Below are 22,948 nucleotides of genomic sequence, written 5' to 3' on the forward strand. Positions count from 1 at the left end.
TTCCTTTCCTACAGAACACCAGATTAAGTCTACTTCATTTAATATGCTCCCATATTTCACTAACATGGTTTTGTCAGTGATGCACTCTCTAATTCTTGTTCTGTTCTGTGCAGGAGGCAGTTTCTCCTTCGAGCCCCAGCTTTCCAGCTGTGAGTGTCTCCCATTTTTACTCTAACTTAATTGCATGTGTTTAGCAAAATTTCCTATAGCTTACCTGATATTTCTCAGTTTTGTTCTTTCAATTATTCAATTAAGTATGTTGAGAGAGAGAGAGAGAGAGAGAGAGAGAGAGAGAGAGAGAGAGAGAGAGAGAGTGTGTGTGTGTGTGTGTGTGTGTGTGTGTGTGTGTGTGTGTGTGTGTGTGTGTCCACAGGAAGGAGAGGAAGATATGGCTATCATTAGCACTGACATTTCATCTCCTGTAAGTAAACCTTGCCCAATAATTCTGTCTCATAATGTTAACCGATATTTGGTTTACTAAAGTAATTAATGATAAAGGGGCAGTCAAAGAAAGAAAAGACTGATGGAAAAAGTAAGTAAATTCTTTACTTATTCAGTAGTAATCGCCATAACTGTAAATGCATTTATCCCACTGTGAAACAAGGTGGTCGGTACCTTGTTTGCGGTTGCCTATAGAACCATGACTGAATGGAGGTGGGCACCTCTTTGTCCAAAGCAAGTCAACAGTCACAAATGTCTTTCTTCAGAGCTTCAAAAATATGGAAATTGTATGGAGGATATGTAAGCGCCTCCCAGTGAAACTTCTGCAGTGTAATAAACAACCTTGGCAACATATGGGTGGGACCCACATGTTGCCAAGGCTGTTTAGACTACAATGCAGAAGTTTAACTGGGAAGCCCTTACAAATCGTCCATACAGTTTCCATATTGTTGAAGCCATAAGGAAAGACATTCTTGACTGACAGTTTGCTTTAGGCATTGGCCATCTTGTCTCACAGTGGGATAAATGTATTAACAGCTACAGCAATTACTTTTGAAATAAAAAGTTTACTTACTTTTTTCATCTGTTTGGTTTTTGTTTGACTGTCCTATATCTATCACCCACAGTTCATCACTGCTTCAATACCTATTTGTACTGATTTTGCCATTTTCTGCTCCTGCTCCTGCCTATAAGAAATCACTCATGAATTATGAATACAACTGATAAGGCAGTATTTGTGTGTGTATGGGGAGGGCAGGCAATCCTATTATCATGGTTCCATGCAGGCCAGTTTTTCTCACAGTCTCTCATGTAGTCATTGTACCACTTGAAGGTTCTAATGCTGTAAAACTATGGCATCTTACAAAAAAAATTAATATTGCTGTTGATTCATATGTGTTGAAAAAATAAATTAGTGTTGTTTCCATGTTGATTCACATGTGTTTTGGTTTGTTCAGTCATGGTGAAAAAGCTGTTACCGGATTGTTTCTGGATAAGCTCATAACAATCGTGTGTAATGATTATGATTAAAAACTTGATGTTAACCCATATATTGTATCACTTCATGTCAAAAATTGTAAAATAACTGAATACATGAAATGCGTTCATGAAAACCAGCGCTCCAACCTTACTAGAGTTTCGACACAGATTAGAAGTGTCCCAGCAATTCGAAACCATGACTAGTAGAAACATACTCACAGAAAATAAATTGATTTTGGAAAATAATTGTGTTCTTCTTTCCTAACAAGGGTTCTCACCAAACCACTATTTTGATAATGTAATAATTCCAGTTACAAACAAAACAGATACTGATAAGTGTGATTACCACTGAACCATCAGTTTAGTAAGTCATGGTTGTGAAATATTGAGGTGAATTATGTAAAGCAGAATGCAAAAACTGGTAGAGGCCGAACTTTGGAAAGACAAGTTATGGTTCCAATGAAATGTAGGCACAAGTGAGGCAGTACTGATTGAATGATTTGTGAGATAGGTTGACGAAAGGCAAACATATGTTTGTAGCTTTTGTAGATTTTGAGAAAGCTTTTGACAGTGTTAACTGCAATATACTCTTTGAAATTCCAAAGGTAGCCGGTATAAAATACAAGGAGTGAAATGTACTAGAACAGAAACCAGACTGCAGTTAAGAGTCAAAGGACATTAAAGAGAAGCTGTAGTTGATATGGGATCAAGATAGGTTTGTAGCTTATACTTGACATTACTCAGTCTGTATATTGAGGAAGTTGTGAAGGGAAATCAAAGAGCATTTTGGAAACGAGTTGAAGTTTCCAGTTTGCTGATGAAATTGTAATTTTATCAGAGATGGCTAAGGACTTGAAAGAGTAGTAGAATGTTATGGATAGCGTCTTGGATAGGAATTGTAAGATGAACATAACTAAAAATAAAATGAGGGTAGTGGAATTTAGTCAAATTAAAACAGGCAATGCTGTGGACATATTAGGAAATGAAACGCTAATAGTAGTAGATGTATAATGCTGTCTCGGCAAAAAAATAACTAATGATGGTCAAAATATAGGGGATATAAAATGCAGACCAACAACAGCAGAAAAAGGTTTCTGAAAAGAGAAATTTGTTAACATCAAATAAAAGTGGAAGTGTTGGGAAGCATTTTCTGAAGGTGTTTTCTGAAATACAGCCTTTTATGGAAATGAAATGCAAATGATAGGCAATTCAGACAAGAAGAGAATAAAAGCTTTTGAAACATCGTGTTATAAAAGAGTATTAAATCTTATATAGATAGATCAAATAACAAATCAGGACATACTGAGTCAGATTGGGAGAAAAAAGAAATTTATGGTATGCCTTGACTAAAACAAGGAATCAGTTGATACGACACATGTTGAGACATCAAGGAATTGTCAATTTGGTAATGGAAGAAAGTGATCCGGGGGGGGGGGGGGGGGGGGGGGTCATGTAGAGGGAGACAAATGCTTTGGTATAGAGAGCAGGTTAAAACTTGATCCAGGCTGTGTTATTTACGCATAAGTGAGGATGCTTGCCCAGGACAGACTAACATGAAAAGCTGCATCAAACCAGTCTCCAGACTACTACTGCTACTATGGCGACGACGGCGATGATGACTACAGTTTAAACAATCACTGCTGTTTTCCATTTACATCCTGCCCGTAGACATCAGGTCGAGTATCAGCATAATGTTAAATCAGCTGATACAGCTTCTTGCTTGCCATTCATTTCATCTTGACAAATTCGTTCTTGTTACCATCACAAATATTTTACCACCTAAAGATTTATCTTGCCAATGGGACTTCATATCTAAACAACCTTAACCTCTCTAGCGTTTTGTAAGGTATACTTCAACAATAAAGCAAGTCTTGATCTGAACCATAATTTTCCTTCTCTCAGCTGTTTGATGTATGGGATTATTTTAAGATTTTCCCAATTGTGGTTTCATCCTTTGTTTGGTCATAAACCAGAGAGTGCAGTTTACTGTTTGAATATACAGGATAGTTCAAAAATAATACTGAGAGTACTAAATTGTATTACGAAAATTAAAAAGCATTTAGGCAATTTATTATACTACTACAAAAGTACCATTTATTGGCCAACAGATGTCAAGACAATGTACTGTCTTAGTATTTATGGCGTTAGTTTAAATTGCATCTGTGATTTGAGGTTCTAGGTATCTGAAATTGGAAATATGTTCTTAAAATATCCCAGATTAAGCAGTCCAGAGATACAATATCAGGTTTCGTGGGGGCTGTGGTTTGACTCATCCTAACCGTTCAACGAGTTGAAGCCTGCACAGATAGAGGAGTGTGGAGAAACTCTGTCCTGTATTACACTGAAGAGCCAAAGAAATTGACATACCTGTTTAATATCGTGTAGGGCCCCCGCGAGCATGCAGAAGTTCTGTGACACAACATGGCATGGACTCAGACTAATGTCTGAAGTAGTGCTGGAGGGAACTGACACCATAAATCCTGCAGGGCTGTCCATAAATCTGTAAGAGTACAATGGGACGGAGATCTCTTCTGAACAGCATGTTGCAAGGCATCCCGGATGTGCTCAATAATGTTCATGTCTGGGGAGTTTGGTGGCCAGCAGAAGTGTTTAAACTCAGAAGAGTGTTCCTGGAGCCACTCTGTAGCAATTCTGGATGTGTGGGGTGTCACATTGTCCTGCTGGAACTGCCCAAGACTGTCTGAATGCACAATGGGCATGAATGGATGCAGGTGATCAGACAGAATGCTTACGTATGTGTCCTGTCATTCGTATCCAGACTATCAGGTGTCCTATATCACTCCACCAGCTTGAACAGTCCCCTGCTGACATGCAGGGTCTATGGATTTATGAGATTGTCTCCATACCCATTCACGTCCATCCGCTCGATACAATTTGAAACGAGACTCGTCTGACCAGGCAACATGTTTCCAGTCATCAGTAATGCAATGTTGGTGTTGACGAGCCCAGGCAAGGCGTAAAGCTTTGTGTCGTGCAATTGTCAAGGGTACCCAAGGGGGCCCTCAGCTCCGAAAGCCCATATTGATAACATATGTTGAATGGTTCGCACGCTGACACTTGTTGATGGCCCAGCATTGTAATCTGGAGCAATTTGCAGAAGGGTTGCACTTCTGTCGCGTTGAATGATTTTCTTCTGTCATTGATGGTCCCATTCTTGCGACGGTCGTCCATCTCTTGCTGGAATGTCCACTTTTAGCCACTCTGCGGTGGACTTTTAACTTTCCCAGCACCCTACCTTTGGTGCTGGGCGACAATGCAACAGCAGCTTTAGTTTTCCATTTTATTTGTGAGGGTGGGTTTTATCATTTGATCTAAGTTTTCACACACATCCTTTGTCCCCTGTGTGCTTCACCCTAACGCTTTTAGGGTGGAGGTTTTAATGTGTTGCAGAGTGGTTGGCTTCTCCTTTTTATTTCCATTGTCGGCCAGCCACTGTAATCTGCTTTCCTGTTTTACTCTCTTCGACTGTTTCTTGTGTCTCTCTGTTTTCTTGTCCTGTTTTGTTCCTTTTAGTGTTTGTTACCTTTCCTTCATTCTTGTGTTTTCTCCTTTCTTTCCATTTTGTGTTGTACATATCTTTTTTTTCCTCCCCCATGTGGCATTGTTTTATTCGGAACAAGGGACTGATGACCAAGCAGTTTGGTCCTTGGTCCCTTCCCCCACCCCCCGTCCCCCTCTTTTAAACCAACCAACCACCCGGTTCTTGCAGGATCTTTTTCCAGCTGCAGCGATGTTGGAGATTTGATGTTTTACCGGATTCCTGATAATAATGGTACACTCGTGAAATGGTCGTATCGGACAATCACAACTTCATCTTTACTTCACTGATACTGTGTCCCATCGCTCTTGCACAAACCATGACACCACATTCAGACGCGCATAATTCTTGATAACCTGCCATTGTGACAGCAGTAACTGATGTAACAACCGCGTTAGACACTTGTTGTTTTATATAGGCATTGCCGACCACAGCTCTGTGTTCTGCCTGTTCACATATATCTGTATTTGAATGTGCATGCCAATACGAGTTTCTTTGGCACTTCAGTGTAAAACATTGTTAACCTCATTTAAATCTTTGAAATCCTCTACTACTGGGAAAATGTAAATTTATGTGATATTGAGATAAATGTTTCTTATTTGGCAGCCACAACATGATTGTGGGGCAGCCCACACCAGTCTGTCACTGTTGGGAACAATACACTTTCTTGTGTGGTCTGTGATGCACAACTACATCAGTTATACTGATTGGCATCCATTGATTTGGAATCCATTGTTGGAGCAATTAAGAAAACAGGTTGCAGTCAGCTGCAGATCATCGCTCACATCAGCATCAATGATATTTGACACCATTCAAATTAATAATATTTGACCATTCTCAGCTTTTACTGAAGACCGGCTGAGGTAGAGGAGATTACCTAACCTCACTTGCGAGACCTCTGTACAGCTGTTAATTTGCGGTGTTGTCCTGAGGATTGAGCATATGGTAGTAATAGGTGGTGCCCAGTATAGACTGGGAGTACTATGCATACATTATCAGCAGTAAGAATTAAGTCTTGTGGAACAGTTCTGAAAAGTTTGTTTGATGATAACCTTGAACAACTAGTCCAACAAGCCTCAATTGAAAGAAATATTCTAGACTTCATATTTACAGAGACCTGATCTTTTTGAGAGTATTACAGTGGAGAGGGAGATTAGCAGCAGTGATGCTATTATGGGAAGAATGGTCAGCAAAGGCAAAAAGTCCATCAGGAAAGGTAGAAGAGTGTTTGTGTTTTGCCAATCAGTATTACTATCACCTTATTTAAAAGATGAAATGAGAAAATTTTGATCAGGTCAGGTGTATATGGAAAAATTGTGGTCATTGTTGAAAGACTTTGTAAATTTCAGTCTAGATAAGTAATAAGACAGCAATCACCCATCCTGGTTTAACATACTGCTCGTAAATGGTTGCGAAAACACACTTGACCTCTTAGCCACAAACAATCCAGAGCTAATAGAGAGCATCATGACTGATACAGGGGTTAGTGATCATAAGGTCGTTGTAGCTAGGCTCAATACTGTTTCTTCCAAATCCATCAGAAACAAATGCAAAATAATTGTATTTAAAAAAGCAGATAAAGTGTCACTAGAAGCCTTCCTAAGAGACAATCTCCATTCCTTCCGAACTGACTATGCAAATGTAGACGAGATGTGGTTCAAATTCAAAGATATAATAGCAACAGCAATTGAGAGATTCATACCTCATAAACTGGTAAGAGATGGAACTGATCCCCCATGATACACAAAACAGGTCCGAACGCTGTTGCAGAGGCAACGGAAAAAGCATGCGAAGTTCAGAAGAACGCAAAATCCCGAAGATTGGCTAAAATTTACAGACGCGCGAAATTTGGCACGGACTTCAATGCGAGATGCCTTTAATAGGATCCACAATGAAACATTGTCTCGAAATTTGGTAGAAAATCCGAAGAAATTCTGGTTGTATGTAAAGTACACAAGCGGCAAGACGCAGTCAATATCTTCGCTGCGCAGTGCAGTGCCAGTGGTACTGTTACCAACGATTGTGCCGCTGAAGCGGAGTTATTGAACGCAGTTTTCCGAAATTCCTTCACCAGGGAAGATGAATGGAATATTCCAGAATTTGAAACACCAACAGCTGGTGGCATGAGTTTCTTAGAAGTAGATACCTTAGGGGTTGCGAAGCAACTCAAATCGCTTGGTATGGACAAGTCTTCAGGTCCAGATTGTATACCGATTAGGTTCCTTTCAGATTACGCTGATACAATAGCTCCCTACTTAGCAATCATGTACAACCGCTCGCTCACCGATAATCTGTACCTACAGATTCGAAAATTGCGCAAGTCGCACCAGTGTTTAAGAAGGGTAGTAGGAGTAATCCATCGAACTACAGACCTATATCATTGACGTCGGTTTACAGTAGGGTTTTGGAGCATATACTGTATTCAAACATTATGAATCACCTCGAAGGGAACAATATATTGATACGTAATCAGCATGGTTTCAGAAAACATCGTTCTTGTGCAACGCAGCTAGCTCTTTATTCGCACAAAGTAATGGCCGCTATCAACTGGGGATCTCAAGTTGATTCCATATTTTTAGATTTCCGGAAAGCTTTTGACACTGTTCCTCATAAGCGACTTCTAATCAAGCTGCGGGCCTTCGGGGTATCGTCTCAGTTGTGCGACTGGATTCGTGATTTCGTGTCAGGAAGGTCGCAGTTCATAGTAATGGACGCAAATCATTGAGTAAAACTGAAGTGATATCAGGTGATCCCCAGGGAAGCATCCTGGGACCTCTGCTGTTCCTGATCTATATAAATGACCTGGGTGACAACCTGAGCAGTTCTCTTAGGTTGTTCGCAGATGATGCTGTAATTCACTGTCTAGTAAGGTCATCTGAAGACCAGTATCAGTTGCAAAGCGATTTAGAAAAGATTGCTGTATGGTGTGGCAGGTGGCAGTTGATGCTAAATAATGAAAAGTGTGAGGTGCTCCACATGAGTTCCAAAAGAAATCCGTTGGAATTCAATTACTCGATAAATAGTACAATTCTCAAGGCTGTCAATTCAACTAAGTACCTGGGTGTTAAAATTACGAACAACTTCAGTTGGAAAGACCACATAGATAATATTGTGGGTAAGGCGAGCCAAAGGTTGCGTTTCATTGGCAGGACACTTAGAAGATGCAACAAGTCCACTAAAGAGACAGCTTACACTATACTCGTTCGTCCTCTGTTAGAATATTGCTGCACAGTGTGGGATCCTTACCAGGTGGGATTGACGGAGGACATCGAAAGGGCAGCTCGTTTTGTATTATCACGTAATAGGGGAGAGAGTGTGGCAGATATGATACGCAAGTTGGGGTGGAAGTCATTAAAGCAGAGACGTTTTTCGTCACGGCGAGATCTATTTACGAAATTTCAGTCACCAACTTTCTCTTCCGAATGCGAAAATATTTTGTTGAGCCCAACCTACATTGGTAGGAATGATCATCAAAGTAAAATAAGAGAAATCAGAGCTCGAACAGAAAGGTTTAGGTGTTCGTTTTTCCCGCGCGCTGTTTGGGAGTGGAATGGTAGAGAGATAGTATGATTGTGGTTCGATGAACCATATGCCAAGCACTTAAATGTGAATTGCAGAGTAATCATGTAGATGTAGATGTAGGTGCAAGAGAGATTGTAGGGGGTACTGATAAGTTACTAGCAACTCTTGCATATGCCCAAAAGTGAAACCTTCAAATTGTTTTGCACAGTCAGATCCTGGTGAAACATCAGAAAATCCTTAGACATTCTGTTTATAAATATGAAGTCAGTGAATGGTTCCAAATCTTCCACTCCATCTGTCATTTGCTCAATCTGGTGTCAAAACTGAAAACAACAAAGAGAATACAGAAATTTGAAATTTTACATTTAAAAATATATTCACACAAGAGGATATGACCCTATCATTTTATGACAGCTACACAGATTAACAATGAGATGAGCAACATCTATGAAAGATGACTTGTTTTGGTGAGCTTTTTAACACACTTCTTTAGTTGAAAGCCTTTCAACCCAAAGGCTACACTACAGATCATTCTGTGACCACAAACTTCATTCACAAAACAGTAGTGATAGTAATACAGGGATAAACATTATCAGTGTTCAGTTGTACCCTGAGAAACAACTTTGCACTACATCACATATCGTGTGCTGTGATTCCTGATAAAAGCAAATCGAGTTACTATAGTGATTTACAAGTTTCTGAAACTGAAGTTCCTTACTTAGGGGGTTCTGTATTGCATTTTTTCTCTGAAAATATACAGTTTCTTTAATGCATCACATTAAAGATCTTTCTAAAATGTTTTATATGTGGGGAAAGGAATTTTTGGTGATGAAACTGGTAGGCTTCTGGGACACATAGAGGCAGATATTTCAGGCGGAGGTGAAGGAAATATTGAAACACACTGGATTGCACCTGCCAGCTATTTTTGAAACACTCATGCTGAGTATGAAGTGGTGATCTGTATTTACTTTCTTAGGAGAAGAAAAACTTCTTAGCAACATCGTAATAAAACACTGTATTGTGAATGACTGGTTTCAGTAAAACTATGTTACCATCATCAGATCTGTAACAAAATTACAAAAGGTGCTACAAATAATGCCAAATTAACCCATAGAGGAATCATGACAACATACCTTCGTATAGGTTGTTATAAACATCTTGTGCCAGATGCACACATCTTCTTTCCATCAAATCTCTAAATGCACAACATATGACATGAATGATGTGGTGGCATGTCAAAAGTAAAAGTTTAAATTACTATGTACACAAATCACAACATTGCTTCCATATGATCATGCATCATGCCTACTAGAGTGCCACAAGACTGACTGTCACCAGCCAATGCGTGAGATGAAGTGACAGCAAGTGTGACAGGTGTTGCTGCAGTGCATAGTTTCTACCATTAAAAGTCAAACACGTAATTTAAAACCAAGATTCCAAATATAAAAAGTTCTGAAATGCTAAAAAAACTTAACCATATTTTGTCAGGAAGAAATCTTTAAGACGTCCTGTACATCATATTTACAGTAAATGTATCATACGTCATGAAACTGCAATTACCTTTACGATGGCATAGCTAAGTAAGCACCAACATAAATACCAAAAAAATTGATTTTGTTTTTAGTGGAACATTATAAAAAAAAGTTCAACTGAATACCAAAAAAATTTTTAGGAAATTATTAAAATGCAGTGGTGTCCAACCAAAGTCTGAAGCTTGTGCAGCTAATCTTAAAATTATACTATTATAGTGCAACACACCATGCTTTGGGCACGGAAAAATTAGGCGATGTGATTGCCTATATCAGGGCCATAATTACTATGTGGCATGCCAACAGAAAGCAGTCAAAAGCAGTTGTAACCTGCTTCTTAGATTGAACTCATGGGCATCTGTAGCCAAATAATACTGAACAAAAATCAAAATGTGATCCTGAATCACAGCCCTACGAAAGCTCGTTTGTTTCATTAGCCATAAATTTGCTAAATATGTAGCTATGAAATTTACCATCACTCATGCGACTTGTATTCTGCTACGTAACTCAAGGTCTCCACTCAAATCATAATACCAAATACTGAAGAGTAATAGCAAAATACGAGACATCCAGCAGCCTAAACAACTGCATCTGTTTGCCTTCTATCTACACAAAAATGTACATAGGATATCGTGTCAGAGTCCTTGAGCTACGCTTCTTAGCTCAAGATCTTCCTACTGTATGTGGACTTCGAGCTACAATGGTGTTATAGAATGATTTATTAAGGGTAGCCTCCAGTTTGCCTGAGTGATGGTATATTTCATAGCTAAGCATCTAGCAAATTTTTAGCCTTCTATTCTTCAGATAGAAGGCAGTTTTGCCTTGCTGCAAGCAGGTGCTGAGTATTTGAACTGGTTAACTCTTCAGTACCTGTGACTATATGCTGCTGCATGCGGACTTTGAGCTACAGTGGTGTAATGGAACGATTTATTAAGGATAGCCTCCAAGTATTTTAGTGTTAATTATTTGAGCCCATGTTAGATACCTGGTGTATTCTGTGAGTTATTCAGAGTTCCATCTGTACTGGATTGCTCTTGTGCAGGGTGATGGATGAAGACAAATAGTTGGCTACATCACAGTATTCCTAGGAATCTCTATATATTAATTTGTAATTTATATTTGTGTAATGAAATGAATGAGCTTTCATAGAGTCATGAGTCAGGATCACGTTTTATTTTTTGTTCAGTATTTGGCTACAGATGTCCATCTGCTCAACTTATGAAGCAGGTTGTTACCAGTTTCAACTTCTTTCTGCTGGCATGCCACGTAGTAATTATGGCTCTGATATAGGCAATCACTTTGCCTAATTTTTCCAGGCTCTAAGCATGGTGTGTTGCACTATAAGACAAGGGTGGTTTGGAAAGTTCTCGGAATCACCACGAGAGGTCAGCGTTAGCGCAACGAGCTGTTCACATGATATTCATTGGACTGTTTCCTGTAAACACGTGCCACATCAGTGCTCTTGGAAGAGAGCTGTGGTGGTTACGTGGCTCCTGTTGTTCCCGTATAGTGATTTGCAAAGATGGAAAAAATAGAGATTCGAGCAGTAATTAAGTACTTCTTAAAGGAAGGTATCAAAGCAAAGGACATTCATGCCTTTTTCCAGAATACACTGGGGGACTCTGCTCCTTCATATTCAACTGTTGCCAAGTGGACAAATGAATTTAAATTTGGTCGGGAGAGCTTAGATGATGGTCCGCGTAGTTGTCGACCAAGACGTGACTATTCCAGAAATCATTGCAAAAGTGCACACAGTGGTCATGGAGGATCGTCGATTGAAAGTGCGTGAAATTGCTCAAGCTTGCCAGATGTCATCTGAATGGGTACCTCACATTTCAACTGAAGAACTAGAAATGAAATAAATATCTGCAAGATGGGTGCTGTGACTCTTGACGCTGGATAATGCGTGCCCGCACACGTGTGCTGTCGCTATGGCAAAATTACATGAACTGAGGTATGAATGGCTGCCACACCCACCTTATTCATCTGATATGGCTCCGTCAGACTTCCATCTCTTCCCAAAACTGAAAATTTTTCTTGGTGGACGAAGATTCATTTCAGACGAAGAATTGATAGCCGGAGTTGACAATTATTTTGCAGGGCCAGAGGAAACTCATTTTCGAGATGGGATCAAGGCACTGGAACGTCATTGGACCAAATTGACTAAATTGAAAAATAATAAGAGTTTCAATGATGTAAGTACTTTTTTTCTATTCCATTCCGAGAACTTTTCAAACCACCCTCATAGTATAATTTTAAGGTTAGTTGCAGTAGCTCTAGACTTTGGGTCAAACACTGCTGCATTTTAATAATTTCTTAAAAGGTTTTTAGGCATTCAGTCTAACTTTTTATAATGTTCAATTTAAAAAAATTTAATTTTTTAGTATTGTTGCTGCTGTAAAGGTACTTGCAGACTTGTGATGATAAAATACATTTGTTGTAAATATGATATGTAGGATGTCTTAACCATGTTTTGTCAGAAAGAAATCATCAAGAAGTTTTTTAACATTTCAGAACCTTTTATATTTGAAATCGTGGTTGGTTTTAAATTACGTGTTCGACTTTCAGTGGTAGAAACTATGCACTGCAGCGACACCTGTCATACTTGTCATTTCATCTTGTACCCTGGCTGTTGACACTCAATCTTCTGGCACCCCTAGTAGGCATGCCGGGTGATCATATGGATGCACTGTTGTGGCGATTTGTATACATAGTGATTTAAATTTTTACCTTTGATGTGCGAACACATCATTCTTGTCAAATATTGTGCATCTGGAGATTTAATGGAAAGATTTTGTGTGCATCTTGCACAAGATGTTTATTATAACAGGGTGTGTATGACCCGGGACATCCGGGAAAAACCCGGGAGTTGTTTAGAGTTCCGGGAAGTTTTCATTGTTTTAGTTTTCAGTTAAATTTTTGTTATTTTGACTGGTAAGAACCAATACTCCAACAAAGGATATTACTGTATCCCACTACTGCAGAATAATACTGCAGCAACAAAACATGGACGAGAAGAAGAAGAAGAAGAAGAAGAAGAAGAAGAAGAAGAAGAAGGGGGGGGGGGGGGGCAAAAACATAAGCTTCAAAGGAAATGCCCATATACAACAACAAAACAGTGCTCATACAAGTGTCTGCCAACAGAAAAGTGTGTCAAAGGCTTTAGGGAGACTATGCAATGCTTTGTAACAACAAATTGCCTCCGATGAGCGTGGCGTGACAACTGTTTAAATTAGATTCGTTTGAGCAGTTGTGGGTGGGCTCTTGCGCATGAGCAGTTGAGTCGCGTATGAGTAGTACCTTCTCCCGCTTCTGGTTACAGAAGTGTGGCTGGGCGCTACTACTTAATATTGCCCCGGTTCGGAAATCAGTAAATCTGGGGCTGATGCACAGAGCAGTCTGACTTGTGGTGGGGAGGTGGGTCATCTCCACGTGACGTATGTTTACGTTTAGTGATTTTGTTGTTTTCTCTTCATTTATTGCTCTCACGTTAAATGGTAACAAAACGGATTTTTGTGGCCGGGAGCTATCAAATGAATTAAAATACGTTCGTATTACGGAAGGCTAAAATATGTTACTAGTTTTAGATTTTATTTCCACCTTTCTGACAGTCAAACATTAATCGCCTAACAGAACAATGAAGTTATTTTTGCCGGTTTGCTAAAGAGATTTGGCTTTTATTAATCTTTTCTGTTGAGGCAGTAAATTTTTTTGAAACTAAGTGTTTAATTTCACACTGTTGGCTAGTTTCAACTGTTTACTGCATTTCAAGTGCACATATGGCATTATCCCATAATAAAGAACCAAACATGAGATAATACAGTACTGGTACTCCAAGAAAATTTACACACACATGTGCATTTTAAACCAAATTATGCATTTTAGTATGGTTCACGTAATTTCCATGCTCTTGAAGTATCCTCTGGTGTCTTGTTTCTCTTATGACATAATGTAAGAACTTTTAATGTTTTACACATACGAACATATGGGCTTCCTGCGTCATTGTAGCTGCCCAAGCGCGGTGACGCTTGTTATCTGGTGCTCTCTTGCAACTGCAGAAACGAACCTATTTTCAATAGGTCACGTGAAAACATTACGAATGGTGGTTTGAAAAGTGTTACATTCAAAGCAGATTTCCTTTTACTTAAGATTAGCTATGTGCGAGAATGTACGATGAATTTATTAAATCACAGAGCATTTGACTCTCATTTAAAAATCAACTCTTCAAGGATGACCATTTAGAAGAACTTTGAGCCCAGAAGATCAGACATTTACGTCGTTACTAAAAATTTTACTGGCACATTTGTGTGATTTATCTTACAGCGTAACAAGTGCAAAAAAGATCAACATTATATGTAGAAGCTTAGCTTCTCTTCCAGCTTATTAATCTTCGAGACCAATATTATACGTGAATGCTATGTATATTAATTTAAACCATTAACTTTTAGTATTTGTGTGTTTGCGCTACTTAAGAGTGATCTTGTTATTTGCTGACTAGGTACGTCACGTGTCCTATGCTGTCATCAGCTGGCGAGATCACGTGACATTAGCTATGACGGGCTTACAAAAGCGCATTGCAATCTTGATTTCAATCCTTCGGAAAGTGACATGCAGTGTTTGGTGTATTCGAATTTATATCTTCGTAATATGAAAATATGCTGCGTACATGTTGCTGCACATCAAAGGTCTTTCAAAACGTGTTTCTCCCCCCTGAGTTTCGTTTTCCAAAGTGCCGGGAAATTCTACTCCGGTATATAAAACCATAAACATTCAAAGGATTGATGAGTTTTACAGTGCTGAATTAGAGTATACTGTCACTTAACACAGAAAAAGTGTATCTTCACCCGGGAGAAAGTGTATTTTTAACCGGGAAATCTAGAAAAAATCTGGGAATTTTTTTGCCTTGTCCACGTATACACCCTGAATAACTTGTATGAAGGTATGTTGTCATTGATTCCTCTATGGATTAATTTGGCATTATTTGTGTAATGGGTTGTAGCATATATTGTAATGTATTACAGATCTGATGATGATAATATAGTTTTACCGAAACGGTCATCCACAGTACAGCGTTTTATTGCGATCTTGGCTACAAAGTTTTTCTTCTGAGAAAGTACAGATTCATACAAGTCTGTGTTCACATCTGTAGGTTCTTGTTTGAGCCCTGTGATGATGATGATGATGATGATGATGATGATGAATGTAAAGAATCTGTTATGTATAAGTGGAATGGGAGGTCTTGGTAGTGTAGATATTCTGATTTTAGTGAGAAAGTAACTTTCCATGTTAGCAGAAAATGTAAATACTGTTAAATGCCTGCTGTTGTACTGATACAGTTGTTTGTCTTCCTTGTTTAATTTATACTCTGGGCAACTGATTTCTCATAGTTATTTCTTTCTCTAATTGGTTGAATGTAATACCCTTAAAATGTTTCTTTATTCCAGTAATGTAAATAAATGATTTATGATGTCAATAAATAAGGTGTAATTGATGTATCCTCCCCCATGAACCACGGACCTTGCCATTGGTGGGGAGGCTTATATGCCTCAGTGATACAGATAGCCGTACTGTAGGTGCAACCACAACTGAGAGGTATCTGTTGAGTGGCCAGACAAATGTGTGGTTCCTGAACAGGGGCAGTAGCCTTTTCAGTAGTTGCAGGGGCAACAGTCTGGATGTTTACGGCCTTGTAATGCTAACCAAAACGGCCTTCCTGTGCTGGTACTGCGAACGGCTGAAAGCAAGAGGAAACTACAGCCATAATTTATCCCGGGGTCATACAGCTTTACTGTATGCTTAAATGATAATGGCGTCCTCTTGGGGAAAATATTCCGGAGGTAAAATAGCTCCCCATTTGGATCTCCGGGTGGGGACTACTCAGGAGGATGTCGTTACTAGGAGAAAGAAAATGCGTTTTACGGATTGGAGTGTGTAATGTCAGATCCCTTAATAGGGGAGGCCAGTTAGAAAATTTAAAAAGGGAAATGGATAGGTTAAAGTTATAGTGGGAATTAGTGAAGTTCGGTGGCAGGAGGAACAAGACTACTGGTCGGGTGAATGCAGGGTTATAAATACAAAATCAAATAGGGGTAATGTTGGAGTAGGTTTAATAGTGAATAAAAAAAAATAGGAGTGCGGGTAAGCTGATGCAAATAGCACAGTAAACGCATTATTGTGGCCAAGATAGACACGAAGCCCACACCTACTACAGTAGCACAAGTTTATATGCCAGCTACGTCTGCAGATGCTGAAGAGATTGATGAAATGTATGAGGAGATAAAAGAAATTATTCAGATAGTGAAAGGAGATGAAAATTTAGTAGACATGGGTGACTGGAATTCAATAGTAGGAAAAGGAAGAGAAGGAAACGTAGTAGGTGAATATGGAATGGGGGTAAGAAATGAAGGAGGAAGCTGCCTGGTAGAATTTTGCACAGAGCATAACTTAAGCATAGCTAACACTTGGTTCAAGAATCATGAAAGAAGGCTGTATACATGGAAGAGGCTTGGAGATTCTCGAAGGTTTCAGATAGATTATATAATGGTAAGACAGAGATTTAGGAACCAGGTTTTAAATTGTAAGACATTTCCAGGGGCAGATGTGGACTCTGACCACAATCTATTGGTTATGAACTGTAGATTAAAACTGAAGAAACTGCAAAAAGGTGGGAATTTAAGGAGATGGAACCTGGATAAACTGAAAGAACCAGAGGTTGTAGAGAGTTTCAGGGAGAGCCTAAGGGAATGATTGACAGGAATGGGGGAAAGAAATACAGTAGAAGAAGAATGGGTAGCTCTGAGGCATGAAGTAGTGAAGGCAGCAGAGGCTCAAGTAGGTAAAAAGACAAGGGCTAGTAGAAATCCTTGGGTAACAGAAGAAATATTGAATTTAATTGATGAAAGGAGAAAATATAAAAATGCAGTAAATGAAGCAGGCAAAAAGGAATACAAATGTCTCTTAAAATGAGGTTGACAGGAGGTGCAGAATGGCTAGAGAACAAATGTAACGATGTAGAGGCATATCTCACTAGGGGTAAGATATACTACTTACCGGAAAATTAGAGAGACCTTTGGAGAAAAGAGAACTGTTTGTATGAATATCAAGCAGATGGAAAACCAGTTCTAAGCAAAGAAGGGAAAGCAGAAAGGTGGAAGGAGTATTAGAGGGTCTATACAAGGGTGATGTACTTGAGGACAATATTATGGAAATGGAAGAGGATGTAGATGAAGATGAAATGGGAGATATGATACTGTGTGAAGAGTTTGATAGAGCACTGAAAGACCTGAGTCGAAACAAGGCCCCAGGAGTAGACAACATTCCATTAGAACTACTGACAGCCTTGGGAGAGCCAGCTCTAACAAAACTCTACCATCTGGTGAGCAAGATGTATGAGACAGGCGAAATATCATCAGACTTCAAGAAGAATATAATAATTCCAATCCCAAAGAAAGCAGGCATTGACAGATGTGAAAATTACCCAACCAGTTTAATAAGTCATGGCTGCAAAATACTAATGTTAATTCTTTACAGACGAATGGAATAACTGGTTGAAGCCGACCTCGGGGAAGAACAATTACGATTCGGTAGAAATACTGGAACATGTGAGGCAATACTGACTCTACGACTTAGAATATAGATTAAGGAAAGGCAAACCTACATTTCTAGCATTTGTAGACTTAGAGAAATCTTTTGACAGTGTTGACTGAAATACTCTCTTTCAAATTCTGAAGGAGGCATGGGTAAAATACAGGGAGCAAAAGGCTATTTACAATTTGTACAGAAACCAGATGGCAGTTATAAGAGTTGAGGGACATGAAAGAGAAGCAGTGGTTGGGAAGGGAGTGAGACAGGTTTGTAGCCTCTCCCTGATGTTATTCACTCTCTATATTGGCAAGCAGTAAAGGAAACCAAAGGTAAATTCGGAGTATGTATTAATATCCATGGAGAAGAAATAGACTTTGAGGTTCGCCGATGACATTGTAATTCTGTCAGAGACAGCAAAGGACTTGGAAGAGCAGTTGAAGGGAATGGACAGTGTCTTGATAGGAGGATATAAGATGAACATCAACAAAAGCAAAATGAGGATAACGGAATGTAATCGAATTAAATTGGGTTATGCTGAGGGTATTAGATTAGGAAATGAGATGCTTAAAGTAGTAAATGAGTTTTGCTATTTGGGGAGCTAAATAACTGATGATGGTCGAAGTAGAGAGGATGTAAAATGTAGACTGGCAATGGCAAGGAAAGCGTTTCTGGAGAAGAGAAACTTGTTAACATCGAGTATAGATTTAAATGTCAGGAAGTCGTTTCTGAAAGTATTTGTATGGAGTGTAGCCATGAATGGAAGTGAAACATGGACAATAAATAGTTTGGACAAGAAGAGAATAGAAGCTTTTGAAATGTGGTGCTACAGAAGAATGCTGAAGGTTAGATGGGTGGCTCACATAAGTAATGAGGAGGTTGTTGTTGTTGTGGTCTTCAGTCCTGAGACTGGTTTGATGCAGCTCTCCATGCTACTCTATCCTGTGCAAGCTTCATCATCTCCCAGTACCTACTGCAGCCTGCATCCTTCTGAATCTGCTTAGTGTGTTCATCTCTTGGTCTCCCTCTACGATTTTTACCCTCCACGCTGCCCTCCAATACTAAATTGGTGATCCCTTGGTGTCTCAGAACATGTCCTACCAACCGATCCCTTCTTCTAGTCAAGTTGTGCCACAAGCTCCTCTTCTTCCCAATTCTATTCAATACCTCCTCATTAGTTATGTGATCTATCCATCTAATCTTCAGCATTCTTCTGTAGCACCACATTTCGAAAGCTTCTATTCTCTTCTTGTTTAAACTACTTATTGTCCATGTTTCACTTCCATACATGGCTACACTCCATAAAAATACTTTCAGAAATGACTTCCTGACACTTAAATCTATCCTCGATGTTGACAACTTTCTCTTCCTCAGAAATGCTTTCCTCGCCATTGCCAGTCTACATTTTATATCCTTTCTACTTCAACCATCATCAGTTATTTTGCTCCCCAAATAGCAAAACTCATTTACTACTTTAAGTGTCTCATTTCCTAATCTAATTCCCTCAACATCACCCGACTTAATTCGACTACATTCCATTATCCTCGTTTTGCTTTTGTTGATGTTCATCTTATACCCTCCTTTCAAGACACTGTCCATTCCGTTCAACTGGTCTTCCAAGTCCTTTGCTGTCTCTGACAGAATTACAATGTCATCGGTGAACCTCAAAGTTTTTATTTCTTCTCCATGGATTTTAATACCTACTCCGAAGTTTTCTTTTGTTTCCTTTATTGCTTGCTCAATATACAGATTGAATAACATCGGGGATAGGCTACAACCCTGTCTCACTCCCTTCCCGACCACTGCTTCACTTTCATACCCCTTGACTCTTATAACTGCCATCTGGTTTCTGTACAAACTGTAAATTGCCTTTCGCTCCCTGTATTTTACCCATGCTACCTTCAGAATTTGAAAGAGAGTATTCCAGTTAACATTGTCAAAAGCTTTCTCCAAGTGTACAAATGCTAGAAACATAGGTTTGCCTTTCCTTAATCTTTCTTCTAAGATAAGTCGTAAGGTCAGTATTCCAACATTTCTACGGAATCCAAACTGATCTTCCCCGAGGTCAGCTTCTATCAGTTTTTCCATTCGTCTGTAAAGAATTCGCGTTAGTAATTTGCAGCTGTGACTTATTAAACTGATAGTTTGCTAATTTTCACATCTGTCAACACCTGCTTTCTTTGGGATTGGACTTATTATATTCTTCTTGAAGTCTGAGGGTATTTCGCCTGTCTCATACATCCTGCTCACCAGATGGTAGCCGGCCGCAGTGGCCGAACGGTTCTATGCGCAAAGTCCGGGACTGCGCGACTGCTACGGTCGCAAGTTCGAATCCTGCCTCGTACATGGGTGTGTGTGATGTCCTTAGGTTAGTTAGGTTTAAGTAGTTCTAAGTTCTAGGGGACTGATGACCTCAGATGTTAAGTCCCATAGTGCTCAGAGCCATTTGAACCATTTTTTTGAACTAGATGGTAGAGTTTTGTCAGGACTGGCTCTCCCGAGGCTGTCAGTGGTTCTAATGGAATATTGTCTACTCCTGGCATCTTGTTACAACTTAGGTCTTTCAGTGCTCAGTCAAACTCTTCAGGCAGTATCATATCTCCCATTTCATCTTCATCTACATCCTCTTCCATTTCCATAATATTGTCCTCAAGTACATCACCCTTGTATAGACCCTCTAATACTCCATCTACCTTTCTGCTTTCCCTTCTTTGCTTAGAACTGGTTTTCCATCTGCTTGATATTCATACAAACAGTTCTCTTTTCTCCAAAGGTCTCTCTAATTTTCCGGCAAGTTACCCCTAGTGAGATATGCCTCTACATCGTTACATTTGTTCTCTAGCCTCCCTGCTTAGCCATTCTGCACCTCCTGTCAACCTCATTTTTGAGACATTTGTATTCCTTTTTGCCTGCTTCATTTACTGCATTTTTATATATTCTCCTTTCATTAATTAAATTCAATATTTCTTCGGTTACCCAAGGATTTCTACTAGCCCTTGTCTTTTTACCTACTTGAGCCTCTGCTGCCTTCACTACTTCATGCCTCAGAGCTACCCATTCTTCTTCTACTGTATTTCTTTCCCCCATTCCTGTCAATTGTTCCCTTATGCTCTCCCTGAAACTGTACAACCTCTGGTTTAGTCAGTTTATCCAGGTCCCATCTCCTCAAATTCCCACCTTTTTGCAGTTTCTTCAGTTTTAATCAACAGTTCATAACCGATAGATTGTGGTCAGAGTCCACATCTGCCCCTGGAAAAGTCTTACAATTTAAAACCTGGTTCCTAAATCTCTGTCTTACCATTATATAATCTATCTGATACCTTTTAGTATTTCCAGTGTTCTTCCGTGTATACAACCTTCTTCCATGATTCTTAAACCAAGTGCTATGATTAAGTTATGCTCTGCGCAGAATTCTACCAGGCGGCTTCCTCTTTCATTTCTTAGCCCCAATCCATATTCACCTACTATGTTTCCTTCTCTCCCTTTTCCTATGCTTGAATTCCAGTCACCCAGGACTATTAAATTTTCGTCTCCCTTCACTACCTGAATAATTTCTTTTATCTCATCATTTATTTCATCAATTTCTTCGTCATCTGCAGAGCTAGTTGGCATATAAACTTGTACTAGTGTAGTAGGTGTGGGCTTTGTGTCTATCTTGGCCACAATAATGTGTTCACTATGCTGTTTGTAGTAGCTTACCCGTACTCCTATTTTTTTATTCATTATTAAACCTACTCCTTCATTACCCCCATTTGATTTTGTATTTATAACCCTGTATTCACCTGACCAAAAGTCTTGTTCCTCCTGCCACCGAACTTCATTAATTCCCACTATATCTAACTTTAACCTATCCATTTCCCTTTTTAAATTTTCTAACCTACCTGCCCGATTAAGGGATCTGACATTCCACGCTCCGATCCGTAGAACGCCAGTTTTCTTTCTCCTGATAACAACGTCCTCCTGAGTAGTCCCTGCCCGGAGATACGAATGGGGAACTATTTTACCTCCGGAATATTTTACCCAAGAGGACGCCATCATCATTTAATCATACAGTAAAGCTGCATGCCCTCGGGAAAAATTATGGCTGTAGTTTCCCCTTGCTTTTAGCCGTTCGCAGTACCAGAACAGCAAGGCTATTTTGGTTAGTGTTACAAGGCCAGATCAGTAAATCATCCAGACTGTTAGGAGGTATTGAATAGAATTGGGGAGAAGAGAAATTTGTGGCACAACTTGACTAGAAGAAGGGATTGGTTGGTCGGGCATATTCTGAGGCTTCAAGGGAACACCAATTTAGTATTGGAGGGCAGTGCGGAGGGTAAATATTGTAGAGGGAGACCAAGAGATGAATGCACTGAACAGATTCAGAAGGGTGTAGGTTGCAGTAGTTACTGGGAGATGAAGAAGCTTGCACAGGATAGAGTAGCATCGAGAGCTGCATCAAACCAATTGATATATATTTTCATTTTAAACATAACACTGAAAAATGATTGACTAAAACCAAAATCAAGAACATGGGGTACTAGAAAAGGAAACTGTTCTGAAATGACACCAAAATTAACCACAAAATAAAATTTTGTCAAGCCCCTATATATACACTCATCATCATAAATTAAGGATAATGCTGATACATGGTGAAACAACACTCTGGTGGGCGATTTGTGGGTTTAAATCAGCTTGGGGTATGACCATGCGGTGCATTTGACCTGCGGTCTTCGCACGGTGGTGCTGGCAGCAGACGTCTGTTCGTGCATGTCAGAGTACGGTGCAGCTAGTAAGTGTGCAGACGTTTTCAGACGTGCAAATGGTGATTGTGTGTTGAAAATGGCTCAAAGAACACATATTGATGACACTATGAGAGGTAGAATACTAGAGCGACTGATGGCTGGTCAAACACAGCAGGTCGTGGCACAGGCCCTCCTTGTGCCACAAATTTTTATCTCAACATTACGGCAACGATTCCAGCAGACAGGAAACATGTCTAGGCACTACAGTACGGGACGTCCACAGTGTACAACACCACAAGAAGACAGATATCTCGCCATCAGTGCCTGCAGGCGGCCACGGAGTACTGCAGATAGCCTTGCTCAGGACCTTACTGCAGCCACTGGAACAGCTATCTCCAGACACACAGTCTACAGACGACTGCTCAGACATGGTTTATTCACTCGGAGACCTGCGAGGTGCATTCCACTGACTCCTGGTCACAGGAGAGCCCGTAAAGCCTTGTGTCAAGAACACAGTACATGGTCATTGAAACAGTAGTCCCAGATTATGTTCACGGACGAGTCCAGGTATAGTCTGAACAGTGATTCTCGCCAGGTTTTCATCTGGCGCGAAC

General features: G+C 39.7%; 1 protein-coding gene across 7 annotated transcripts in view; it reads left to right on the forward strand.

The window, feature by feature from the left end:
• The window catches only part of LOC124774954 (epsin-2), a 148,328-nt gene that overhangs the window by 53,688 nt on the left and 71,692 nt on the right, over window positions 1-22,948 (forward strand). For all 7 annotated transcript variants that reach the window (XM_047249663.1, XM_047249668.1, XM_047249667.1 and 4 more), the window contains exon 6: window positions 114-149. In XM_047249663.1, coding sequence (XP_047105619.1) covers window positions 114-149 — 36 coding nt within the window. The remainder of the gene's footprint in view (window positions 1-113; window positions 150-22,948) is intronic.

This window comes from Schistocerca piceifrons, chromosome 2, assembly GCF_021461385.2.
Source record: "Schistocerca piceifrons isolate TAMUIC-IGC-003096 chromosome 2, iqSchPice1.1, whole genome shotgun sequence".
In the NCBI taxonomy this organism is placed as follows: domain Eukaryota; kingdom Metazoa; phylum Arthropoda; class Insecta; order Orthoptera; family Acrididae; genus Schistocerca; species Schistocerca piceifrons.